The sequence below is a fragment of the Pteropus vampyrus genome, unplaced genomic scaffold, assembly GCF_000151845.1.
Source record: "Pteropus vampyrus isolate Shadow unplaced genomic scaffold, Pvam_2.0 Scaffold208, whole genome shotgun sequence".
NCBI classification, from domain to species: domain Eukaryota; kingdom Metazoa; phylum Chordata; class Mammalia; order Chiroptera; family Pteropodidae; genus Pteropus; species Pteropus vampyrus.
This window is the reverse complement of record NW_011888989.1, coordinates 2,091,200-2,119,132: the sequence shown is the minus strand read 5'-3', so window position 1 is coordinate 2,119,132 and position 27,933 is coordinate 2,091,200. Positions and strand designations below refer to the sequence as shown.

The 27,933-nt window shown below is 35.4% G+C and overlaps 1 protein-coding gene across 1 annotated transcript in view; it reads left to right on the top strand.

Annotated features, from left to right (window-relative positions):
• Positions 1 to 6: 6 nt before the first annotated feature.
• The window catches only part of PRKAR2B (protein kinase cAMP-dependent type II regulatory subunit beta), an 86,506-nt gene continuing 58,579 nt past the window's right edge, over positions 7 to 27,933 (top strand). Inside the window, exons 1-2 of the mRNA XM_011372506.2 lie at positions 7 to 383; positions 22,656 to 22,691. Of these exons, the coding sequence (XP_011370808.1) occupies positions 74 to 383; positions 22,656 to 22,691 (346 nt within the window). The 5' untranslated portion in view covers positions 7 to 73. The remainder of the gene's footprint in view (positions 384 to 22,655; positions 22,692 to 27,933) is intronic.

Below are 27,933 nucleotides of genomic sequence, written 5' to 3'. Positions count from 1 at the left end.
AGCCGCGGTGCCCCAGGCCGGTCCCGGGAGGGGGCGAGGGCGGCGCCCAGGCGCCCGCCGTCCGGGAGGCAGGATGAGCATCGAAATCCCAGCGGGACTGACGGAGCTGTTGCAGGGCTTCACGGTGGAGGTGCTGAGGCACCAGCCCGCGGACCTGCTGGAGTTCGCGCTGCAGCACTTCACGCGCCTGCAGCAGGAGAACGAGCGCAAAGGCGCCGCGCGCTCGGGCCATGAGGGCAGGACCTGGGGGGACGCGGACGCAGCCGCCGGGGGTGGCACCCCCAGCAAAGGGGTCAACTTCGCCGAGGAGCCCATGCACACCGACTCCGAGAACGGGGAGCAGGAGGAGGAGGAGGAGGCCGCGGACACCGGGGCGTTCAATGGTGAGGACCGAACCCCTGCGCGCCCCCGCTTCCCACCGCCGTTCTTTCCTTTGCTCTTTAATCCCGCAGCTTTGCTCACGCACCTCTCCCCGCATTCTCCACCTTCCCTACCGTTTCATCTCGCCCACCCCCTCAGCATCCATTTCTGTCTCTCCCATTCGCCCACCTTCCTATTCTGCTCTCTTGTTATGCCCTCCCCCTCGTCTCCTCTGGAGGTGGGGAGCTAAAAGGTTAGGGTTCTCTGCCCCTTCTGGTCCTGGGCTGGGAGGTGTTGGACGGCCAGCTTGGGGTTGGCATCCTCAAGACAACTTTGAAGATATTGCGCTGGACGGATACCATTGCGCATAAAGGAAACTGGCCCACTTAGCGTCCTCTTTCAGCCCTTACATATTTAAGCAAAAAGGCAAGGGGCGGGGGGTCAATTAAATTGGCTTTGTTGTTAAGAGGGTAAATTCTCTAAAATGAGCATGAAATTGAACTCACTGGGGCAGAACAAAATTTATGGTAATAGCTTTGACATTCGTGGAAACAATGTAATATGTTATTTTCCAATTTACCAATACCGCGTTGTTTTATTTTTGGACACACAACAAAGGATCCTTTTTAGCCTGCAACACATGGGGTCTTTGGAATGAGGAAACGGGCTAATAGTTTGCTTTTTATTTAAAACAAATATTGAATGATTTGGTTCCTTTTTTTTTAAGTGTGTGAAAAACACTGTAGGAAGTTCTGAAAGCTTGTTGTCTTTAGAATGAAAAGCCAATGAGTAATTGTAAAGACTGTGCCAGACACTGAAACTAGAAAGAATGAATGGGAGAAAGAAAAGGAATTTTCTCAAATAGCTGCTCTTGGCAAGTCCCACCCCTTCTGCTTACAACCCTCTTTTCCTAACACACACAGCCACACTCACATTTACAGCCTCCTGCATTTACACAAAAGCCTAAGTCCTATCTTTATGGTATCCCATGCTGAAACATGGTATGCAGTCTGCAAGTGTTTCTTTGTGATGTAAGGCAAACATGCATTCAGCATTGCACCAGCTTTTATTTATTTACACTGCTTGTGGTTTGTGTGTCTGCAACACTTCATATAATGAAAACATTTTAAAGTGTCATTTTCTTGTGTATGTTCCTAGGAAGGTGTTTATTTTCTTTGCAAAATTGTTGAAATGTGTTATAAAATTAACATGTTTTTAGCTTGTTCAAAACAATCACAAAAGCCCTGGAAATTAGTGCTCTATTTATATAAAAGGAAAGAGTGTCACCTAAAAATTTTTAATTTTGGACTTTTTAGTGTATCCAGGGATAGGATAATCATAGTCTTACTTGTTCTTTTTGCATGAGATTTTAATCAAAAAAAAAAATTTTTTTTTTTACTAGAAACAGGAAAAGGATCAAAGAATACATATTTTAAATAGATGAGAAGAAGCCATTAGTGGATGACACAGAAAGGGCAGAGGCATCTAATACTTCTTTTTATGCTCCCAACACACACGTGCACACATGGGTATACACACACACATGCATACACACAAAGGAAAAAAAGGGCTAGTTTCCAAGATTGGAGGAAACTAGGAACTAAGGGAGTTGGTAAAGAACCTATATATGTTCAATACAATGTGTTATTAGTATAACTAAAACGTTTTGTTTGTGTAATGCTTTTGAAGTACTTGGCATTGATGATTCCATTTTTTCCTTACAACAGTGCATGTTATACATGGAACAGATTTTATTTCCATTTTGCAATGAAAAAATAACCCATTAAATTCTAAACAGCAGGCATTGTTTTATATGGGTTTATATTCTCCGAGGCACCTTTATTGTAAAAATTATTCAATGTGAGTTTTAATAAATATTCGTTAATCAGTTGTACTTGTTAACCCCAGCCCTACCCTGCCAAGGACCTAAAAACTTTTTGGTTGCAACCAAATACAATTTTATCGTTATCCTACACACACACACACACACACACACACACATACACACACACACACCCATCCACCCCCCAAAAAACTTTGGCAATGATACTTTACTAGGTGCAGTGGAAAATATCTACTAAAACATTTTCTATTATAATCAGTTCTCTCTTATTTAAAGTAAATTGTGTTAAGACCCAGAGTTTAAAAACAATTACAGGCTACCAAAGGGCTGGCAAACATTTTTGTAAAGGTCCAAATATTTTAGACTTTGTGAGCAACATTTGGTCTCTATCACTTCTTTTAAAACAGCCCTTTGAACACATATTCCCTCTGGAAGTTGGAGTTGTACAAAACTGGTTATAAACCAAGGCCATAGTGTAGTGACCTCTGGTCAAAGAGGGAAAAAAATATCAAAATAGTGCCATTAGAAGGAAGAAAACAAACAAAAAAAAAACAAGCGAGCCTATCAATTTAATGTCTAGGTCTAAAAAAGTGCCAAAAAACTTGCGGAAAAACATCTTGGGTAATTTTAGCATAGTAAGGACTAGCTACTAGAAGACAAATCTTAATTTACTGTGACACAGCACAAGACCAGCTGGATCATTAATTCTTAAATTTTAGTATGCATCTCAAGGAAGTTTGATTCAGAAATGAATATTACTAGGTACCATTCTTGAAGAGCTTTTTTGAATAGGTTGGGGTGAAACATAGGATTTTTTTTTTTTTTAAACAGACATGCCAGGTCATTCTGATATCCATAGTTACCTGGCCACACTTTGAGAAACATTGATCAACTGATAGTGATGATCTCTTTCTCATATTAACAGTTAAAAGAAAATAGCTGCACTTTATTGACATTCACTGTGTGCTAGGTACTAGCTCTTAATGCTTTAAATCATTATCCCAACTTTATAAGATGAGAAGGTCACTTGCCCAGTGTTTCACAGCCAGTGTGCTGCAAAACCAGGATCGGAACACATGTGGGCCTGGTTCCATCCTTGTGCTCTTAGTGCCCAGCTTTTAACTCCAGAATGGAGTGGAGCCTAGCATCACTGGAGCATCCCTTTTACGTCAAGCTCTACCAGAATGTGTTTTATCTTTAAAACTCTGGAAAATTAACTTCTCCAAGGTCACATATAAGGCTAGTAAGTAGTAGAGCCTTGTTTCTTACTCCCATCTCTCTGACCCAAGACCATCAGGGAGTTCTTCCTAAATGAAAATTGTAGTATGGGCTGACTCATAGGTCAGGTTTTTCTAGTTATTTTTTCTAGTAATGGTGGTGAATCTGCATTGATTGGTTCATACCCATTCTCATGAATTCCTTTTGGACAAGTGCTGGTATTTATGAGAGATTGGCAAAAAGGCACGTTTTTGACCATGAAGCTGGTGGCCATTGACTCACATAGGAATCGAGCAAATGACATTGATCTCCTCATGTGGTTGTTGAATTAAATAAACCAGCCAGGGTCTGGTAGCATGGCCATTGATGGCACCAGGCCAAATAGTCAGATGGGTGAAAGTGGTCTTTACTCTTTCCTACTTTTCTAAAGGATCCCTTCTTCTGCTGACAGCTCTCCCATTCCTCTCCTATTTTCTTCTAATTTTATTGCTTCTAATTTCTATTTTCAGTTTGCTGTCAATTCCGATTACAAGGGCAACCTTTAAGTGTTAGAATAACAATGGCATATGGTGATCCCCTTTTCCAGGAACTCTTAAAGTCCTGAAAGAAGCTATAATGAAGACTCTGCCTCCTCCTTCCCCATCCTGCAGAAAGTGAATAAAGCTTGACTTTGTCACTTCTGAAAGAGTAGTGTCCCCAGGCTTGGAATTTATTAGAAGTTTACAGGGCAAAGTTTAAAGTTTACAGGCCAAAGAGTAGTGTCCCCAGGCTTGGAATTTATTAGAAGTTTACAGGGCAAAGTTTAAAGTTTACAGGCCAAAGAGTTGGATCAGTACCAATTGGAGTGGAATCTATGGTAACTACAGGTTCCCCCCTCATCGGAAAATAGAGCATTTTTATGAAATCTTTTCTAAAGTAAAGAGGCAATTACAGTTGGCTCTTGAACAACAGGAAGTGAGGGGCAGGGAGAAGGAAGATTAGGGGCCCCAACCCCTGTGAAGCTGAAAAACCTCATAACTCTGACTCTTCAAAAACTTAACTATTGATAACCTACTGTTGACTGGAAGCCTTACTGATAACATGAACAGTCAAATTAACATAAATGTTATATGCATATGTACTACATTATATGTAAATATATACCTTATTCTTACAGTAAAGTAAGCTAGGGAAAAATTATTAAGAAAATTATAAGGAAGAGAAAATACACTTATAGTATTTATTGAAAATCTCCGTGTATAAGTGGGACTGTGCAGTTCAAACCTGTGTTCAAGTGTCAACTGTACCATTAATTTAGATAGAAAAAATTTCGAACCCCAAAAGCCCTACCAAATCATACCAAATAACACATAAAACCAAAAATAACACTAACATATAGTAAAAGCAGTGCTACTCTTGCTGCTTGGGGTATGCACTTCCTCTACAAGCTTGCTGCAAAAAAAAAATGCTGAACAGTATTTTCGCTTTTTGCCATTTTTTGCAAAAGTGAAAATCCTTTTCAGATTTCTTTTCATTAGCAAAAATAGATATGTACTAATATAGGTCTTTCATAAAAGTGAAGTGGCGAAACATGAACTTTTGAAAAGTGGGGAATACCCGTAATGGTTTTATATTGGTATTACTGTGAGATCTTGTGTTGCTCAATAATTTCTTCAGTGAAATTACCGAAATTATAAAAATGAAATAAATAAAATTCCAAATTACCCTGATAAATTGACAAGTGGCCAGAACAAAATAAATTACGTATTGATTATGAAGAGCAATCAACCTGGGAGAAAAATAAACTAATATAAAATATGGAAGAACTAATTTTCTCTCTTGTGGAAGAAGAAGATCTAGAATTCAGAGTGGATACACAGCCAAAAATATAGAAGCATACCTAATAAGGAAGCATATCAAAGGTATATAAATCGAAATTTACCATATAAAATTATGACTTAATCCTCTTAACTCTGACATATATTAAATCTTTGTTGGAGAATCTTATTTACCTTATTGACTTTTTATAATTTACAGAGAGTATGGAGAATTTAGCAGAGATCCTTAAAATCATGCAAAATACTTGAACGTTAGAGCTCCTAGTGATGGTGGTTGTGGTGGTGGGAGACTAAGAAAAAATTATTTATCATGAGAATTAGTTGAAAGAGAGTTGGGAAGAATATTCATGTGTCTAACAAAGTTTTCTTAGAGGATTATGAGCAAATATTTGTCTTAGATAAAGAATTAGAAGAACTAGGCTTCATTGTAACCTGAAAAATAAAAGTCAGAAATTCATCTGTTGAAATGGTTTATGTGGTCTTCCTAAAATGAGATGGCAAAGCAGTAAGGGCCATAGAGAGAGCGACTTTCCAAGAATCTGCTGTGAAAATATTCTTAACTATGCTCATACTGGGAGTAAAAAGTATGTTTACCTATTGAGTTCTTGGCCTAACTGATAATGGTAAGTTATAGAGAGTAATCATAGCTTCAAAGAATTGTTGCTTTCGTGGATTGATTAGGCTCACTTTTGTGTGCCTTTATTTAAGAACTTGCTCTATGGTGACTAGAGATTATTATGAGACGAAACAGCCAATTGTTAGGTCTTGTCTCCCACTGCATGTAGCTATCAACATATGACCTAAAGAAATTTATTTTAGTGGTTGCAACTAACTGAAAGTTAAAATATCTTTTAATATGTCATCAACTCCTTAAATACATTTAATTGGTTTGAAAAGTATTCATGAAAGTGAGGTGTTTTTTATTTTTTGGATTTACTTTAAATTCATACAACATTTATTTTCTTTATGTATGAAGTGCTGTGCTAGGCATGTTGATATATTAATAGTACCCTCATCATAAAGTTGTTACAAAGATAAATGGATTAATATTTGTAAGGCCCCTAGAACTACACAGCAAGCAGTCCTGTTTCATCTCATTACATGTTTGATTACATGTTAAACGAATGTCTCATTAATATGAAATTTTACAGAAATTTTTCTTACAGAATAGCTATTTTATCGTATTTGGTGGAAGTGAATCAAGCATTTGCACTATTTAGAAAGATGAAGTATGAAATGAGCTGTGAAGTTATGTTAAGTAGTAATAAACCATATCCTTTCAACTCATAATTTGTAGCTAAGAGCCCAGGATTTTGTAATTAATGAGACGATGGTTTTCGGCTATTAGAAGTGTGCTTTTAAATCCTCCTGAAATGGATTGCATCATTTATGACAAATGGCTAAAGTATTGAAGCCATTATTGTAGCATAAAACAATAACATTAGAGAAGATTTAAAAATGGTAATTGTGATTTTTCAAAGTAGAATGGTTAAGAACATTGTAAATTTTGATAGTAGTATTAAGTGGATTGCTTTAGGGTTTGAAATTGAGACATCAAAGGACTTAAAATAGTGTATTTTCTCAAATGATTATCTGTCTGTTTTAGGCTTTGGGAAAAAGGGAGGGAGGTAAAGGGAGAAGGACAAAGAGGGAGGGAGGCAGGAGAGAGGAGTGAAATCAGTTGAGACTTGTGAAGGGTTCTTTGAGTGACTTAAACTTTGTCTGAAGAGGGGGCATAAAATAAAAAAACCTAAACATAATTTAAGCCTTGGATACTTTCATTGGTCTACCTATCTTAAAAATCCAACTGTTCAGCCATTATTTAATATAAAATAGTTACAAGCTTTCCATTTGAGGTTGCACATAAAATGATGTAAGGTGTCTGGGCGGAGGGAGTAAATAATTCATGGTTATTTATTGTTGCAAATCTTATTCCGCGGATTCCAGTAAATTTCCAGCTGTCAAGATTTTGTTCATAGCTGTGTCAAAAAACAAATGTGTTTCTTTTTTAACTGTGTGAATACTGACAGAGCTTCACATTGGTCAATGAGTATATTCGTAACCCATTAAGAAAGTCATTTAATGAGAATAGTAGCAATAGATAGGGCATGTAGGGCTGTTGGAGGGTGAGGAATTCAGTGAAGGCGATGGAGTGACTGCAGGGTCTACCTTAGTAGTGCCTAGAATCACATGCCCAGAAAGGGGCTGAGACCTGGGATGGCTTAGAAGGAGAGTGAATGTGTGAAAGTGAGAAAGTAGGATACTATGCTCATTCATTTGCTTCAGAAATTTTTACTGAGGGCCAACTCCTATTTTTTTTTTTTTTAAGAAAAAATGATTCTCTTAAGTTTTCTATCTCTACACTTCTTAAGAAGCAGTCCTTTTCACAGAGACCGTCTCATCGATAGTATATATAATCTATTTCATTTAACAGATGGAGCAGCTGAGAACCAGAAAAGTTCCAAGTTTATTCGGTTTTGGTCTTGTTCACAGAACTATCACTTACATTTTGTGTGCTATTTATATTAACTTACATATTATGAATTCTTTCTTCCATCAAGGTGATAGATAAGGTTTAAAAGGTTAGGCTAAAGAGAAGTGCTTTTGCCTTCAGAAATACCAGTTTCTTTTTGCTCTTTGATTTTTTTTCCATAGCAGTGAAATCTCATATTAGACTTTTTTGTGTCAACTTAGAAGAGACAGTTGAAAAGAAAAAAGTGCAGTGATTTTTCAGAGTTAGATGTATTATTATCATGTTCTTGGTCTTATTCTTATAGTCCTTCCACTCTTACCCATACTATTAAGAGTGGTTAGGATAGTCACGAAACCCATATAAAAACCTCACTATGATGCCAATCATTATCTTTATTTTATGGGAGTGAATTTTGTGTTTCAGATATTCAAAATGACTCAAACTGTTCCATTATGTAAGTATTTTGTGGAAAGAATTTGAGCTAAAATTTGTAGGTCATGGCTTACATGAAAACAAAACAATCTAAAAAAATCAGAAATATAAACACAGTTGGTGTAACATTTATAAATGTTTCAGTAATAGGTTCTGCCATGTGTAGCTTAATATGTTTGGAAACAAAAAAAAAATCATTCCAGTTGCTGCTGTTTAAAAATGTTTCTGTATTTTTTTTAAAAAACAAAAGGTCAAAATATAAACACATGTTCCACATAAAAGTGAAGCCAAGAAGATATACTGTATAAAGTTATTCCGGTATCTGTTTGGCTAGGGACAGACATTGTTTAATTTACATTAGTTGTTCCAAGACGAAATAGTTCATGGGAGCGATATTGAGGGAATTTTTTTGGATTTAAAAAAGAGGAGGAAAAAAGCTTCCATTTGTTTAAATACATTTTAGTTAGACCCCTAAAGCATCATTCCAAAAGGTTACGCCACATTAAAACACGACTCAGCTCTTTCATTTCAGTTACTATAGAAAGCTACTGTTTTTAAATGGTGTTCTTTTTATTTAATAATTGTTAACATTTTGGCTGCTTAAGAACCAGACACTGAAAAAGGATATTTGTATGTATCAGTTAGCCCCTGCTAAAGTAAATGGTGCAGTCAGGATTTGAACCTGACAATCTGAGTTCAGAGCCCATCTCCTTAACCATGATGAATAGACTTTGTTTTCAGTAACTCTTGTAATAGTAACATGGTTGAAAAGAACCACATATCAAAAAGTAAGCTATGTACTTTTTCCTCAAAATTTCCAGTCTAGCCAAGCGTTGATTTTTCCCTTTTTCAGTTTGTTTTCTGTTTATTCCACCCAAATTAGCGCTTCATATACTTTAGAAATTCAATAAAAAATTTATTTTTAGAAACGAACACCTCATATACCGAGCTGTTTAATTCTCAAAACTTTTAAAATTACCTTCATTAGCAAAATATATTTGAATATGCATTCTTAATATCTTTATAAATTTTATACATATACGAATAAATTAATTTGTTATGTATATGATAAAGCTTCCACAATGTAAATTTGAAAATAAGTAGTAAAAAGTAATTGTTAAGTTCTACTTTTTCCTACACCCCAAAGGTTTGCCTTGTACTCTGCCTTGGGGTGCATGAACCCCTTTGGAGACCATAACTCTAAACAAATCAACACAACTTGATACTCTATTACTTTACATTATAAAGGACCTGCAGGTAGGCAGAGTTCTAGTTTGTGTGTGTGTGTGTGTGTGTGTGTGTGTCTATGTGTCTTTTAAAGTAGATATTCATTAGATAAGTTGTTTGATTCAGAAATTTAGCAGAATAAAGAGGAAAATTCTAAAGGAAATAAAATCTTATTAAACTTATTTCTGTCTGCACCTTGAAATGCAGCCTTGTTTGTAGAGTACCAGTTTTCTTGGTGGAAATTTCGAGGATGTGACAAAGAGAATCATATATTATAGACAGTTAATTAAGAATCACTAAATCACAGAAATGCCAATCAGAATTAGAAAATCTAAGTTTAAAATAGTTTAAAAGAGATGCAGTTTCATAGAGTATCTAGAGCTGACAACTGGTTAGGAGGGAGACTTCACTCCTTTTTTGTAATTTTTGAAAAAAATGTTTATCATATTCTTGTATTACTTATTAAATAGGTTTTAACTGTAAAAGGGCATGTAGGAAAGGCAGTTTTTTTGGTAAATATCCATTAAGTTGCCAATAAAACAATCTATAGAGGCACATGGCAAGGCTCTTTGATGTAGCCAAATATTCTTGCATGCGTTATTCTCTCGGTCCTGAGTACCCAGTTCTCTTTCCTTAACTTCCTTCCAAATCCCACTCTTTCTCAAAGGCTGGCTTACGTTGCATCCACTAAAAATCTTTGCAAGATCCTCTGATTAACATTAATGGTATCAATATGGCATATGGCAGGATGAATATGTCCTACATCAGAGTAAGCTTTGCAGATGCCAGGTGTCCCAGCCTTAGGCAGGCAGGAACATGTAAGAATATGCTCTCTCCTTCTTAAGCTTTCCTGCATGTACTGCACTTTGCCCACAGTAGGTGCTCAAATATACTTTAACCTCAGTTGGATACTAAATGTCTAATTTATAGTAAATGTCTATACATATATATTTCTAAAGTGATTGAAACCCTCTTAGACATGTAAAATCTTAAAAGTCTCCTAATATTCCTTTACATTAGTGCATTTTTAAATGTTTGCATGAACCGTGAAAGCCTCAGCCTACCTTCAGTTACCCATATTTTGACTTCATTGTATTAAAAATGAGGCTGTGTTATATTTTAGCCTGATTTGATCACTCTGCAAAATGCAGAGAACACAGGAACACAGGCTTGTCTTGCTGGTAAGGATTTCATATTCTAATTGAGGAGACATTCTGACCCACCTGAACTTCCCACATGTCACTGCTTCTACTTATATGAACCCTGTGCCAAATCCAAAACTTGTCTGTTGCCCTGAACCTGCTTTGTCTTTTTTTCTCTTTGTGCCTTTCCTCATCATTCCTACTACCCTGAGTGCAGGCTGCCTTCCTCCCTTTATTGTGTGAATTTTACCCACCCCTCATGGCTCACTTGCCTTTGGGAGTCCTAGCTCCAGCACAGACCTCCCCTCTCTTTAAGGTTCAGATTGACACATCTGCCTGCTTACCAGCCACCACTGCTTGCATGTTCTTCAGGTACCACCAAATAACTTTGTCCTACACTGAATGTGTTATCTTCTCCCTCACTTATTATTCTTTCCTATTTATTCATGTCATTGTTTTTCCTCCACTCATTTGATAAACATAGTCTATAAAGCCCCTTTCCTCTGCCTCATACTTCTTAAACCTGGTAGTTTATGGAAAACAAATGAACATTGCTTTTAGTTGCTAAAATTTTAAGAATAGTGACATGAAAAATTAGAAACAATGGAAACTTAAAAAAAAATGACTTCACTTTGGCTTGGACTCTGGGTTTGAATCCTGACTGTCATTTATAACGTTTGGAACCTTGAACAAGTTACTTTACCATCTTGCCTCATCTATGAAACGAGACTAACGATAGTTTCTACCACAGAGGGTTGTTGTAAGATTCAAATGAGTTAACAGTGTCTGTAAAGAAAAGAAGGAAGAGAGAGGAGGAAGGGGGGAGTTAAAAAAAGAGTAAGCAAGTTTTAGACGTCAGTGAGATTGTGACAGTTTTTAAAAATGAAGTTTGATTGGAAATATAAGAAACTAGAAGTTACTTTCAAGGCAGTGTAGTAACCTACTTTTTTAAAAAGTTGTTAATGAAAAATATGAAAGTCTTTAGATTTTTTTGCTGTTTCAAACTTTTAAAAAACTCATGTTCTTTTAAATCTCAGGCCCTCCTTTAATTCCAGTTGACTTAAAAAAAAGTTTTAAAAAAGCAGTGAGATAAAAATCTTTGCTTAGTTTTCACAGCATCCCCCCCTTGAGAATCAGTGTTTAAATGATAGAATAAATAAATTTGTGTATGCAAAATCTTCAAGTTTATGATTTTATTTAACAAATCACTTTAAAACAACTTAGAAAAAAGTAAGATTATTGAAAACAGCCACTTTATATAAATGTTTATAGTAAAAACATTACTATGTGTCTGAAATATAAATTAATTGGAAAAAAGTAGTTGCATTAAATTGACAGCTTGTTGCCATTTCCTCAGGTCATAATATTTATGAGAGTTAGCTCAGAGTAGGACAAATTTATACCTAAATTTTACATTAGAATGTGGTTTTATTCCCCAAATCCATAATTCTGTATTTGCTTCACTACAATTTGCTATCGTAGTAGATTTTTAGAAGAAAAAAAAAGATAGTCGTTTTGGATAACTTTGTTTTTACGTGAAGTTGTTACAGGTCTTTTGACTTTTTATTGGACTGTCTGTCATTAACATCAATTTACCAACTTAGCAATAATAGAGCTTTTGATTCATAATAATTTCTTAAAATAATTCCCTTATAATTCCTTAAAAAGAACCTTAAGGTATTTTAGTGTTTGAATTTTGGAATTCATTTGTATAAAGGATATTTTGTAAAAAATGTTTTAGGAGAACATTTAACATTGAAAGAGTACAAAGTTTCAGTTAATGCAAGATGAATGAGTTCTGGAGATCTGATATACAGCATGGAAATGCTAATTACCAATACTGTATTGTATACTTGCAGTTTCCTAAGAGGACTGATCTTAAATCTTGACACACACACTGGTAACTATGTAGAGGTGATGAATAAGTTATTTAGCTTGATTGTGGTGGTCTTTTCACATATATGCATATATCAAAACATCAAGTTGTACACCTTAAATACGTACAATTTTTATATGTCAAAGATAATAGTTAAAAAAATGTAAACTAATCTGATTAGGCTGATGATGATAGTGTTAGAGCATACCGAGAGATTTTTATTTGCCTAAACCAAGGAGAGCAGAACATTTTCTCTCTCTCTCTTTTAAATTATGAGATATTTTCAATATACAGAAAGGAACAGAGACTAAATAAAGAACACTCACATAAACCATCCCCTAGCGCTTAACACATTTTAACATTTTAACACTTGAGTTCTTTTCCTTTTAAGAAAATGTCACATTTGTAGTAGGAGGCCCCTTGTGTACCCATCTCTTATGCAGTCTCTTAAATTCCTTCTTATAACCACCACTATGATAAATTTGGTGTTTGTATTTCATATGCATGTTTTTGTACTATAACTACATGGATGTTTATCCATAGATGAGAAATAGTGCTTTTTTGCATATTCTCAAAGTTTGTATAAATCATGCCACTTATTAAAGTTTCATTACATGTTTCCATCTTTCAATTTGTTTTTGAGAACAGTGTTTGAAATGATGTTACATTGATTCCTGTAGCTCTCAGTTTACTTATTTTAAACTGCTTCGTGGTATTTTAAACTGTTTTGTGTATAAATAGACACTATCCATTCTTTGATAAATATTTTTATTTTTTCCAATTTGTCGTTATTACAATGCTGTAGTAAACATAGTGTGTGTGTGTTTGTATGTGTTATGCAAATGTACTAGAGTGTTTAAGGTGGTTTTCAAAGTGTAACCTGGGACTGCTGGAGGACCATTCTCTCATTCCTAGATCTTTCTAGGGAGTCTGTTGGGTGAAAATAATAATAATAGTAATAATAATAATACTCTTTGCCTTTTTCTCCCTTTTCATTTTCTCATAAGTAAGTAGTGGAGTCATTCTTCTTACTAAATTTTGTTTGTTTTGGAAAATGTAGTTATGTTTTATAAAAATATGTTACCTATGATAACATAATTATTTTCCTGTCGGTTGTTTTAAAGGAAATATTTTTAAATTTATCGATTTTAATATCTAATGCAATAAACATCTATGGATATAACCTGTATAAGCAAATAATTTTTAATAGTGTAAAGAAGTTTTGAGACCACAAAGTTTGAGGACTGCTGCTCTAGAATATGTACTAAGCATGGAGAGGCTGGTTGTAGGGGATGCACATCTTTAACTGCACCTTATACTGCCATATTTCCTCTGCAAAGCTGTTACACCACTTTACACTCTTGGCAGCAGCATAATGGTTCCTGGTTTTCTGCATTCAAGCTAACATTTGATGTCAAATTTTAACAAGCTTTGTCGGTAGGGTGGATTTTAGATGGACTCTCATTGTGAACCGGATTTGCTCTTACCTGATTATCAGTGACACTTAGCATCTTTTTATGTTCATTGACTATATTTGTAGTTTATCTTCTGTGAAAAATATTTTTCTTACTGTTTGCTACTTTTCCTATCTGGCTGTTTGTGTTTTTCTTACTAATTTGTAAAAGAATTTCTTTTCGTTCCCTTTCTCCTCCCCCTCCCCTGCCCCCTTCCTCCCTTTCTTTCTTTTTAAATATTCTGGTTACTAATCCTTTGTTGGTAATATGCATTAAAAAAAATCTTCTCCCAGTCTGAAGCTTGTCTTTTCATTTTGTTTTTGGTAACTTTGGTAGAACAGAATTTCTTAATTTTAATGTAGCCTAACATTGTTTCTTTCCTTTACACTTAGCTTTTTGTGTCTTTTTTAAGGAGTCCATCTTTACCCCAAATTAAAAAGATAATCTCTTTATTTTCTTGTAAAAATTAAGGTCTCGAGTTTCAGACTCAAGATTTTTGTGTATGATGTAGTATGAGGTTTTTTTTTAAATTATAACTAACATTTTTTTCTATTCCATATTCTAATTTGTCATTACTGAGAATATATAAAAGGAACTGTTAGAACTCAATAATAAAAATCCCCTAATCAAACTTAGTAAAAAACTTGAACAGTTCAATAAAGAAGACATAAGAATGGCCTGTTATCTTGGCTGTAGGTCCTTGCTTTTCATCACTTTAAATATTTCACACCAACCCCTTGTGGCCTACAAAATTTCTGTTGTGAAATCAACTGACAGTCTTATAGGAGCTCCCTTGTAGGTAACTAATTGCTTTTTCTCTTGCTGCTTTTAAGATTCTCTCTTTGTCTTTAATCTTTGGCATTTTAATTATTATGTGTCTTGGTGTGGGCCTCTTTGGCTTCATCTTATTTAGGACTCCCTCACTTCCTAGGCTTGTATTTCTATTTCCTTCACCAGATCTGAATGGATAAAGAAGAGGCAGGACATAAATTCAGTAGAATATTACTCAGTCATAAAAAAGAACAAAATCTTGCCATCTGCAAAACATACCTAGAAGGTATTGTGCTGAGTAGAGTAAGTCAGCCATCTGCAAAAACAGACCTAGAAGGTATTGTGCTGAGTAGAGTAAGTCAGACAGAGAGAGACAAATGCCATATGATTTCACTTACCTGTGGAATCTAAAGAATGAAATAAACAAAACAGAAAAACTCATAGATAGGTTGCCAAATGGGAGGGGGTAAAAATGGGAAGGAATTAAGAGGTACAAATTGGTAGTTACAAAACGGTAATGGGGATCTAAAGTATAGCATAAGGAATATGGTCAATAATATTGTAATAATATGATGTCAGATGGGTACTAGATTTATTGGTATGATTGCTTCCTAAGTTATATAAATGTCTAATCACTGTATTGTACACCTGAAACTAATATGTACCAATTGTAATTAAAAAATAAAAAAAAAATTATTTAAATAAAGAATGGCTAATAGGCCCATGAGATGGTGCTCAGTAATTTTAGTTGTCAAGAAAAGGAAAATTAAAACCGCAAGAGATGCCTTTAAACACTCTTAAGAATGGCTGAAATAAGACATACTTTATGTTGGCAAAGATGCGGAGCAATTGCAACTCTTATGTATTGCCTATGAGAGTATAAAATGGTGCAAACACTTAGGAAAACTATAGATTTTTATAAAGTTAAACATTCACCTACCTATGACCCAGCAATTCTACTCTAGTCATTTATTCAATAGAAATTCATATTTTCACAAAAAGACTGTATACAAATATTTACAGAAGCTTTATTCAAAATAGTCCAAACTGGAAACAACCCAGATGTTCACCAGCAGGGGAATGGATAAACGAATTGTGATTTATTCATAAAATGGGATACTACTCGGTAGTGAAAAAGAACAAATTACTGATTCTCACAATAGCAAGAATGAGCCACGCATTTATATTAAATTCAAAGATAAGGCAAAACTAAACTGGAGGTAGAGATCCTACTGGTAGTTTCCTATGGGACAGTGGGAATTGACTGTAAAGGGGCTCATGGAAACTTTCTAGGGTGTTGGAACTGTTTTATATTCTGACTGGAGTGTTGGTTACGTAGATGTATGTGTTTTCCAAAACTCATTGAATTGTACATTTCATTGTATGCCAGTTTCACCTTGATTAAAAAAAAAAGAACATGGATGCCCTTGAAATCCTCTTTTCCACATTTTAATTGAAAAGTGCTATCGCTTTCTACACTGAATATCTTGTGAAATTTTTTATTATTTTTGTTGGACACTAACATCTGGGTTAAATTTGCTTAATTATGGGGCATAAATGGGATTGCTTTTTGCTACTGTACAAAAAGCCAAAGGCTAGTCAGGCTCTACTGTTTTTAATTCTATTTTATGTTTTCAGCCAGTACTGTATTTTGATTTATTGGTTTCACAAATTTTATACTTGTATAAATATCACATTTGTCCAAATAATCTTTAGGTGTCAGGGAGTACCACTGTTACATTAATTTTTCATTATCACCATTCATTCAGCATTGTTGAACCTAATATATGTTATATCAAGCAGTGTTCTAGGCTCTGGGGATACAGTAGCGAAGCAGACAGACAAGGAAGGACCCTGCCTTTAGGAGCTTATAGTCTAGTATGGGAGGAAACACAATAAATGTAATATGCTAGATATCTTTAGATAGCACTGATCGCTCTGAAGAAAATAAGACAGGATGATGTGATTGAGAGGAACTGGAGGGGGCTACTTTAAACTGGGTGTTCAGAGAAAGGCTTCCTGAGGAGGGGACATTAACTGAGATGGAATAGCAGGAACATCCTCACCCTGAAGATATGGGGAAGGATTAGACTACAGGAAGATTTCTATAACCATATTTTTATGATCAAGCCAACCTTTATCACGTCCCCTGATTGTTTTCTCAGATTGTCTTTATTTGAAAGCCCTTATATTTTCCTTAATTACCCTTTTCTGGGTCTGTTTTGGTGTGACTTTATGGATATGTGACAATTTGAACTCTTTAAGGTTTTGACTTTCCTGGTATTCTTAGTAATTTATATTGTTCACTCTTAGAATCCATAAATCTACCCTTAGCATGTACTTGACCACATAGGTTTAGAAGGGACGGTATTAGCATATGCAGAAGCAGAGACTGAATTTATGTATTTTTAACAATAACCTTCCTACGTTCCACTGCTCTTCTGAGTCCACATTGTAAAATCCTAAAAGTATTTGAGAACCTTTCTCTTGACATTGTTATTGCACCAACCCTATGTGTGGTTTTTTAAATTTAGCTACCTGAGGACTGTTCTTAGCTGAAACTACATTTTTCTCTCTGTTCCTAAGAGGGCATTTTTGATAAAGTTCTCATGAATTAAAAAGCAGAAAATTGAGTTCATTCATAAGCAAAAGGAAGTAGCAGTGGTTTTTTTCCTATTTTTTTTTATTAGCACAGTATTTTAAAATATCAGTTATATTTTGAGGAGTTGGTTTTCGAATAGAAAGAACAAAAATGTGCATCTTTTTAGTGGTCTTTAAAGCTGGCACTTTTTAAAAGCTGAAGTGTCTATATTTTATTTCATTCTGCCCTATGTCTAGCCATGCTTCATATGTCTAAGAGGGTTGGACACTTGATTGCATGCTGTATAATCAAAAAGAAAAGAAAAAAAGAAAATTGGTCCCCCAAATGCCTGCCTCTCAAACAGTTCCCATGGCTCATCATTATTGTCTCCCTAGAACCAAGACTGGGAGGCTTTGGAGAGAAAACCCTCTGACAGTGGTCTGATCCTAGTACCCCAGAGGTACCATGTATCCGGAAACAAATTCAAGGGCTTGCAGGACAGTGGTAACTAAAGTATCTATGAGTAATGCTCATAAAAGTGGTCAAAGCTCATTGTCTTTTAACAAAAATATAGAAAATGAGGGGTCCTTTTCAATGTCATGAATTAAACATGTATTAAAAAGTTTGAAAATCATGTCAGGTTAATTAGCAAAGTATTTCAGATTTTGTTTGTTTGCTTTTCTGTTATTGATCTTTTTAAAAAGTTAATTCTTCCTTGGTTCAAGGGTGAGCCTTATTTCACTAATATTTGAAGCATAGGCATAAGAGAAATTAATTTATTCTGAGCTAATTATATACTCCATCAAAAATAGCTAACATGGTTCAATTTACATAATTTTTAGTATCTTTTATTTAGACAGTTAACAGATCCAAAAACTGTTTATTGCTGGAAAACATAACTAATAGGAGGATAGGGATGCTCATTATTCCACTGACTCCAGGATTACTGTGTACATGTAATCTATATGAACACTTTTCTGCAAAAGCCCTATGTAACGTGGCTTCAGTATAGATAAGGCATGTGTGTGTGTGTAATGATCATGGATCACAACTCTGGGCTCTTATTTCTTTAACTTGGAACTTCTCTCCCAGCATTTGCTCAGAGGTACAAACTATGTGTACCACTATCACCCAGCTTAAGTTCTTGAAGACCTCATTCGTTCATGCTTTTAGCGGATTGCTTTTGTTGTTATAGAATTTATTAAGTTTTTAGTCTTCTACAGAATTTCTCTTTTACCTAAATTTTTCAGTTAGGTAGCTGCTTGCATTGTATAAGCAAGCCCTCACCGTCATCGAATTTGAAAATATAGCTAGCCTTGGTCAAGGGCAGGGACTGTTCGGGGCAGGGACTTGGTTATATTTTCAGTGCTCAGAATCTACATTGAAAAAAGCAGTAAAATAAGTGGGACAAGGAATTTGCCCTGTGTACTGATTCATGCTAGTTTATTGATTACTAGCTTTTTGATTCATGCTTCAGGTATTTACTCAGGCCTCTTCTCCACCTGGTACTGCTTAGGCTTTGGGCATAAAGAGGTGGGGAAGATAAGGTCCTGCTGGCATCAGTGGAATCACGGGTGTGGGAGGCTGTAGGAATAGAGAAGCTCATTCAGTTTTACCTCAAGTAATGGAGATTTTTCTTGTAAGGATACTCCAGGATAAAAGAAGGCTTGAATCAGTTACACTTGTGATGGACTAGACCAATCTAGTGGAATATGGTTTGGGAGCTGAGGGAGTCTCTGGTTAGACAGTGTGAAGATGTTTATAGGAACATGGGACTCCGAGTATTCCACTGGAATGGCACTTAGGAGAAAGTCAACACTATTTAAATATTTTTGCATTTTTCCTTGAGGATTCACTAAGATCTCATATCTCTTAAAAATATTAGTTTAGTATAGTCTTAAATTATATTTCGTGTTCCTCCAGGCAGATAATACATTTGCTATTTTTTTCTTCTATATATTCCTAGTTTCTAGTATTTGTGTGTGTGGATGTGTATAAATACCCTCACAGAATATTCATAAAATAGGAAAATCTAAAGGTAGAAAGCAAGAGTCTGAGAAAACTTAATTTGACTTGTCATATTTTAAAACATCTGTTAACTTCTTTTGAACTGGTACTGCTGTGTACTTGTATATTTCAAAAGTGGTAATATTAAAACTGGTTACAGTAGCTTACAATAAATAAATATCAGTCTTACATTTGAATAGGAATTTATAGTTTACAGGCACTTCAAAAATGTTTCTTTATTTTCTTCACAAACCACCCCTGAAAGGAGGGCAGGTTTTTCTTTTCTTATTTTATAAGTTGAGAATTTAAGTCGGAGTGACGTGATTCATTCGGGGTTTCACAGACAACATCAGGGTCAGTAGTGGAGCCTAAACCTTCTGATTCCAGTAGGTGTCTGACCCTCTGCCCCAGCCCTCAATAGTAGGGACTGTCCGCAGTGCCCTTCCTCCTGCTCCCTGCCCTGCACTCAGGTTCCTGAGAGAGAGAACACCAAGTATACCCTGACCAGGGTGTACATTACTTTTATTTCCAGCAAGGTTTCTACCCTGAATCCCAGTCGTCTTCTCCATTTTAGTAGCTAGATTTAAAAATCTAGAAAAATTGTGAAAGTTACTGTTAGCTTGCCAAAATTCTGTGCAGGAAATGCATGGTTATTCCTTGCAAGTGGATGTGGAGGGATATGGATATGAAGGATTGGATTTTTGGTAATGGTTGTCAAAACCCAGTGTTTTCCTTGGCTGCTGCATACCACTTGCCTGGTGCACCCATCTTCTTAACTGCCTGACCCTGTGCCCCATTAACTATTAGAAAATGGAAATCATAGTCATTTAACCTGTCTACCACAATTTAAAAATTGATGTAATTTCTAGCAAAAATATAAAGGAGAAATAAAGGAAAGTATAGTAAATAAAATGTATTTAATATTGTATCACTATGTACAAAAGAAGACATAATGTAGTTAGATTCTCCCACTCACATGTGAAATCACTAGAAATGTGAAAGCTCCAAGTGTAGTCTGGTCAAGTATAATGTACTGACAATTCAGATACCCCAAGCGGCATTCCAGGAGTGATGTGAGTTTTTGAAATGATGAACATCTATTAGTAAAATTCCAAACAAACAAAATTCAAAAAAAAAAAAAAATCAAAATTTCTTTGGTTTATGTTGTAGTTGTGGAAAATTTGATGTATATTAAAACTGTATAAAATCATGTTTGTGTAAAACAGCATTAGGATCTATTTTCAGATGGTTATAAATAGACCTTTTTGCCAACATGAATGTCCAGTGGGATATTTAAAAGTAGTGCAGGACAAAAATTATGGGATTCAGGACAGTTCTTTGTTGTACTCTTCCACATGTCAAGAGTCCCCAACCCCCAGGCCGCGGACCGGTACTGGTCCATTGCTCATTAGTAACTGGCCACGTAGCAGGTAGTGGGTGAGCAGGGGAAGCTTCATCTGTATTTGCAGCCTATTTGCAGCCAATCCCCAGCGCTAGCACACCGCCTGAGCTCCATCTCAGATCATCAGGCATGAGATTCTCATAGGAGCATTGTGACTCTCTGGTGCCAAAAAGGTTGGGGACCACTGATTTATGTTGTCTACCAAATACCAAGGATGTTCTCTGAATTATTGTGACAATTGAAAAATTGCCCCACAAACTTCGACTACACCTTCTAGATGGCAGTGTCACTTGTGTTGAAAATCTCTGCCTTCAGAAAGACACGGAAGACTCAGGGCCCTCAGGCCCCGGGGAGAACAAAGACTTCCCCAAGTTTCAACCAGAAGCTGGTAGTGCTGTGTTGTCATTGTCTAGAGAGGCAGGAGGAGATTGTTTCTACTTTGTTTTTTTCCCCCAAGGCCGAGATAATGCTTTTTGCCTTCATCTTGAGGTTATCAGCTTGCACTATCTGTCCTGCATTCCTGTGGTTGAAGCTTTTTGCATCCTCTCTGTTTCTTGTCCTTGTAGCTTTCTGGGGAGGCTTTCTTTAGACTAGGTTTGGAAGATGTGAAAAACAGGTTTGAAAGGATCCAAGAAAACTGATGGAAGTTTTTTTTTTTCTTTTATGTGTTAAATATACATAACATACAATTTACCCAATGAAAAATTTTCGTATTAGTAATTTATGACTTTGCAAATATACGGCTAAATTATTTCGGTATATAAATTATGAGAATTTTCTCTCTTAATTTGGAAGATATAATTTTGCTGTAAACAGTAGTATTTTGATAATGGGGTTTGTGAATTCACAAAGTTAATCTTTAATAACAATGGAAATCAATATGGAGGGAAATATTTACCTATTGTATGATTTCAGAAATCAGTATATTTGCTTTCTCTTCTTTCTGAGGCAGCATTTTGGTGCTAGCTGTGCCTAGTTTCAAATTTCAGCTATTGCCACAGGTGGCTGTGTGATCTAAAGCAAACTAATCAATATCTCTGAGCCTTACTATAAAATGTTCTCATCGGTAATATGGCACTGCTGATATTTAATTTTAATAGCATGGTTACAAGGATTAATGTAAAACATCTGACACAGTTTTCGTCTAGTACTTATTCTTGTGCATCCATATTTTTCATGCAGTACCATAGCGCTGATAAAAATTGTGGCTTCTTTTTTTACTTGACCTAGTTCAGTACTGTAAATAATTTTTATAATTACTGTTTTAAAAATATTGAAGTATTGGGAAGCATTGTAGTAGTATGACATTGTGCCACTAAAACATACAGTGTAGTACATGATGTTTTTTTCTGTAAGTAATATGAACCACAAATTTAACTGCTGCTCGCAAGAAATAAGTTTTTTAAAAACCTCACTTTTTGAAGTAACTGTAAGCAAAGCCAAGAAGCACCAGCAGAGTTGAGTTAAATCCAAAGAGTGGGCCCATAGTGAATTTACCAGCTGTGTGATGAACTACACGCCAGCCTGAAATCACAGCCTTCAATATACAGATTTGCAAGTCATGGACCTTTGAATTACAAAAACATTGTTAAAGCCACAAATCTTAAATCTAAGATTATCAAGGATATATTATCCTTCATGTAATGATGATTTCGGTACACATGAGCATTTTTAGTTTTGTTTTCTAATTTTTTTATTGTAAAAGTGATGCTGCTGAAAAAATGGATACATATATTGTGTTGTCTTTCTCTAGTGGTATTTCTTTAGGGTAAATCTCTAAAAGTAGAATTACCCTACTAAAAGGTAAACTTTTTATGGTACCTGATGTAATTGCCAAATTGTTAACAAAGATATATAGATGTATACTGCCTCCAATTAAGCTGGTTCCGCTGTCTAACTAGGGATTATTTTCATGTGTTTGTGGTATTTCCTCTTGATAATTTATTCACTCACTTTCTTCATTTAACTTATGGGATCACTTAACAGTTTGGTTCTTTGCAGTGCTTTGGATAAATTAGATTTTTATCTAATATTATTGTTTTTTTCTTTTAGCTCCGGTAATAAACCGATTCACGAGGCGTGCCTCAGGTAAGTCTGACTGTATTATGGATTTTGCTTACTAACAGTGACTTTTTTTTAAATGAAAGCAGTATTAGACAAGAAGGTATGAAGAGAATAATTACTGTAATGATTTGTCAGTCACTTTCCCAAGTAATATGACCTCTGATATAATCAAGAACTAGGAAATAATTGGAAATATTTTCAAATTGGATGAACTTGAAATCACACTGTGTGCTGAGGCTAATGTACCTTTTCAAATGGAGACTCCCACCCCAATATTTATTCTTGTTCTTGATCCACTATTATGTGCATGGTTATCTGGTTGACTAGTCGAAGTTTAGAAGCAGTGATTTAGAAAGTTGGGTAAAGGACACTCTAGAAACAGTCATGGATGAGAGGTTTTAATAACAGCAAAACTTAAAATGCAGATACTGTAAGAACTTGTTTTCAGGGGGTCATTTAGAATTGGAGCAAATTGCTTTATATTTGTTAATGCCTCTGTGTTCATTGCTTTCTTAAAGATGCCACAGTAACTTAATGCATATTCACGGTGATAGATCTTAGCTTAAATTAGGTTCACCATACTGAGTGCTGTGTACAATGGTAGGGAAGTATAGGATACAGTCGAGAGCATTTCTATCCAAAATGGTTTAAGAAGAATGATTTTGGGCATTGAAATGGACAAACTATTATTTGGAAAATTTACCTTGGTGTAATACCTTCTTCTCTGAAGATAGAGGACAAATGAAGTGTTGTTATGTTTGTTTTGAGGAAATTACTCTTTCTTTTAAATGTAACTAGAATTTTTCATTGAAAAACATGAGATAAACATTTCAAACAGATCATCTTTGACATTTATATAATACAAATGACTAATTTATTTCATAAAATTACCTTATTTCCACCTATGCTATATTATTAAAAGTGTTTTAAGATTGAGTTTTATTTTTAATTTATTGGCAGTTACTGATAAAATCTCCTCTTATTTTGTAGGCATATAAGGAAAAAGACAGGGATTAGAAAATATGCTGTACTGGGATGGTACCTACTTTGCCCTCCAGAGCTTTTTGTAATCTCAAGGCACATTTATTTTAAATCTTAAAGAGTAGATTGTAATAACTTTTGTAGAATGAGAGATTATGTTTATGTCAGTAAGTCATCAGACTTTATTCCAAAGGAGAGCGATCAAGTATGATCATAGTCTAGTATAGTATGTAGTCTTTTATGAGCAGTGGTGGAAACAAAAGAGGAGCAATAAGGGAGAATCAGTAGTGCAATATCTTGTCTTTCTGGTTTAAAATTCTTTCCATGGAAACATAGTTAGGAGTCTTAGAGTAAATAATCTCCTTTCCTTCCTTAAACCATATGACGTGAAATTTATTTCTGGGCAAGTTTCATTAGTATTTGTTGTACAATATATATATCATCAATTGATGGGTCAGGCTTCAGTAGATTACTTTTGAAACACCATTATTTTAGTCCCCTGCCACTAGTAAATCTGTGAGCAATGTATCTCAGCAAGACTTGGCTGAAAACGTAGATAAGATGGAATGCCAGCAAAGAAATAAACATTCAAGTCAAATGTTGTATTTATTCCTAGAATGACAGGCCATAGAAAATGTCAGTGAAAACCACAGGAAGCAATTTGATTTAAAGAAAAATAATAAGATAATATCAAGTTCAATAGTTGTGTTATATATAGCAATAAGCCTTAAAAGGAGTAAAACTTGTTACCCTAATAATAGCGCATGCTGAACACAGTTATGACAATTAATCTTAACATTCATTATTGGAAGGAAAAGAGAACTAATTTATAGAGTACCCCTATGGATCAGGCATTAAGCATTTTATATAGCTAGGAATATATATATATATATTTTTAAAACTTATTACGGGCTTTCTGTTTTGGAAGATTATTCTTTTTGGTAGAAAAATGGAAATATACCATTTATTGTTGTAATTATTAAAAATAAAAATAATTATTAAAAATAAGCTATAGTGGTAGATGTAGCAGCTCAGTAAAATTTTGAAGAGTAAAACTTTAAGCAAACCACAATATTATTTCTTCATTGTTCATTACTGTACTATATGGGAAAGACTCTAGGATGCGAAGTTATCCAAACAAGTTCAAACCACTCATTTACTTTGTGAATTTGTATGTACATTATTTACCTCTAGTTTTACATTCCTATTTTCCTTTTCTTTCAGTTTGGGATCATAACTGCTGTATTTAGACTTGTGATAGTTAAGTTAGATGGTTTTTATAAAGCAATGTGTAGGCTTTCAAAAATGTTCGTGGTCAGCCTTCTTCTCTTGAACATAGTTTGAAACAAAACAAAACAATAAAAATCTCTGCTCTGTGCCTTAGATGTTGTAAAAAAGCCTTAGAGAGTCATAACTATTTGATACTCATAGTTTAGTATGGGCATCTCTTCTATTGTTTGCATGTTACAATTTCTTAAAAGATTATAATGGTGTTCCTCTGTGGGATTTTTTTTTTTTTTTTACTGAATTGGAAAAAAAAAAGTCCCAAAACGTTTCATTAATCTTGAAACAGTGCCTTGCCCCATGAGATCAGACCTTTCTCTGAATTATTTTAACCCCAGGATTTTATTTTGAAAAAAGTCAAGTTTATAGAAAAGTTTGAAGAATAATTCAGTGAACACCTTTATCTAGATTTCCCAATTGTTAATATTTTGCCACATTTGCACACTCTTTTTCTTCCTTCTTTATACATGCACGTACACATCCTTTTGTTTTTTTTTTCATTGAACCTTTTAGGAATCCTAGATATTTCATGTGTGTCTCCTAAGAACAAGGACATTCTTCTATGTAACACTCAATAAATTTAACTTTGATACAATGCTGTTATCTAATATACAGTCTAGAATCCGATTTCCTCAGTTTTCTTGATGTGTTCTTTCTCCTTTTTTTTTTTTTTTAAATTCGGGCTCATTCAAGGATTTTATATTGCATTTAATTGTCATGACTCTGATGTCTTGCCTTTCATAAACTGACTCCCTGAAATTTTTGAAATCTGTTGTTTTAGAATTCTGAAGGTTATCCCTAACAATGAAACAGTTTCCTGTATCGCCTGTTATGAGTTCTTCGATTGTATGGGCACATCCACCATCTGGTCACTGTGCCCCATCGATGTCCACGAAATCTTTGCGTTGATACTTGGTATTGTTTCCATGGACTACTGTTAAGCATTACTTTTTCAAATACATAATTATTTCTTATAATAGAAGTGAAAACCAAACTCTAAATTATGAATTTGTTAATTTTCTTGTGTAGATAATTAGCCACTATTCAATTTTTTTAGCCATAACATGAGCATTGAACTTTATAGTATATTTTGAGCAGAGCTAAAATTTTACAATTTATCCTAAACTAGCATTTAGAATAATTCAGAGGTGAAGTAAGTCTTTAAATCTCACATACCCACTGTGTAAAATGACATATTAAAAACTCAGTGAAATTACCCCAAACTGAAGATGACTAGTCCCCAAGAAAGTAGTGAAATAGCAGAAGTTCAGATCTTACCTTGAATCCAGTTCAGGGAACATATGCTCCCTTTTGTTTTGTTTGGAAATATTTTGTAGCTGTGGTATTCGTTGTTTTTCCTTTAAAGTTATTTAACCCCCCAATGTTTTATTTCCAGAGGTCATTCTCATATTGTTGAACTAATTTGCTAGTATGAATATATTTACATTTACATTTTGTTTTTGAAATGAGCATTTTGTAAGCTCAGTTCAGGCTTGGTAATCACCAACGCTGGATAATAATGTATACCTGTTAGTGTACTATGCTAATTAATTTACTAATTCATTCAGCAAACATTTACTGAATGCCTACTGTGTGCCAGATACAGTGTTAGGGATACAAGAAGAGTCAGATACTGTCCTTGTGAAGTTCAGAGTCTAGCAGGAAAGCTATAATAACTACTACAATATCCACAAAGGGAAAGGGAGAAAATGTATAGTTTTCCAGGGTGTGGCACATAGATAGGGTGCCATTTGAGCTGGTCTTTAAATTAAGCCTTGTAACATGGGTTTGAATAAAAAAATAAGAGGCGCATTTGTGTCTTATCACTAATAACTGGCCATTTTTATTATAAAAAAGTCCTTTTTTATAGTATGCTCCTCTGTACTTTGCCTCTGCCATTAAGCTCCTGTGGCCTGGAGTAAGCAGATGCCAATGGCTATGGCCTGCAGAGGCTTAAGGCCTGGAATTATTTCTGCCTTTAAGTTAACATTCCTTCAAAATGTGTGTCTCTTTTACCAAGGGAGCTCTGGATTCACATAGACGTGGACTGCATTAATGGCTCTAGTATACACATGCCCGCTGGTTGAGAGAGAGAAAAAGAGAGAGAGGTGGGCAGCGGGGAAGGAGAGAGGGAGACAGAGAGACAGAGAGACAGAGAGACAGAAAGATTGAGACAGACCTTAGTCACCTTTCTAATACTCAATGTCTCTAGTTAGAAATGCGGATAATACTTATCTCGCAAGATTGTTGTAGTGAAACAGTAGATAATCCATGAAAAACACTTAACAGTATTTTCTCCATTTTGGTTTCACAATATCAGCCTGTTGTCCAAATGTGTCTCCCGAATAGGCAGGTGCTTTCAGAAGCCTGCACAGGATACAGAGGTGAACAGAAGTAGCTTGTGGACTGCAAAGCTTGACAAGGAAAATTCACTAGAAAGATGACGCCCAGGGTGAGGCTGAAACCAAGAGCCAGACAGTTTACCTGAGGCAATAGGATGAAACCAGAGGTGCCAGGACTGGGCAAGGGAGGTGAGAAGAGAGGGTGGAGAGTGGACCTAGAGAAATTCTCTGAGATCCCAATGCATAGTCCCTGGGGTTCTTTATCCAGCTTCTCCCTTAGGTGGGGTGGAAGTGGCTTCCACCACTCCGTGCACCTGTTATCTCTCTTGCCCAGGCTGAAATCAAAACGGATTCTACTCTGTGAATTGTTATAAATAAAAACAAGTGAACAGAGCAGAAGCTGCTCCCACCTCGTCTCCAGCCTCTCCTCTCCTCACTCTAGCAGTGCTCATTTACTGCTGCTACTTGAGCATACTGTGCTCTTGCAGGCCTTAGCCTGCTGTGGGAATTAGAGCCCAGTGGAATCTGTGGGAAGTGTTAAATCTGGTTCTTTTCTCTTAGGCCCAGGAATGCTGAAAAATTGTTATCTCTTGAACTTAACTACATTTTCTCCAAAGTTCTCTTTGAGCCCTTCAGGGAAGAGAGAAAGGAATGCAATA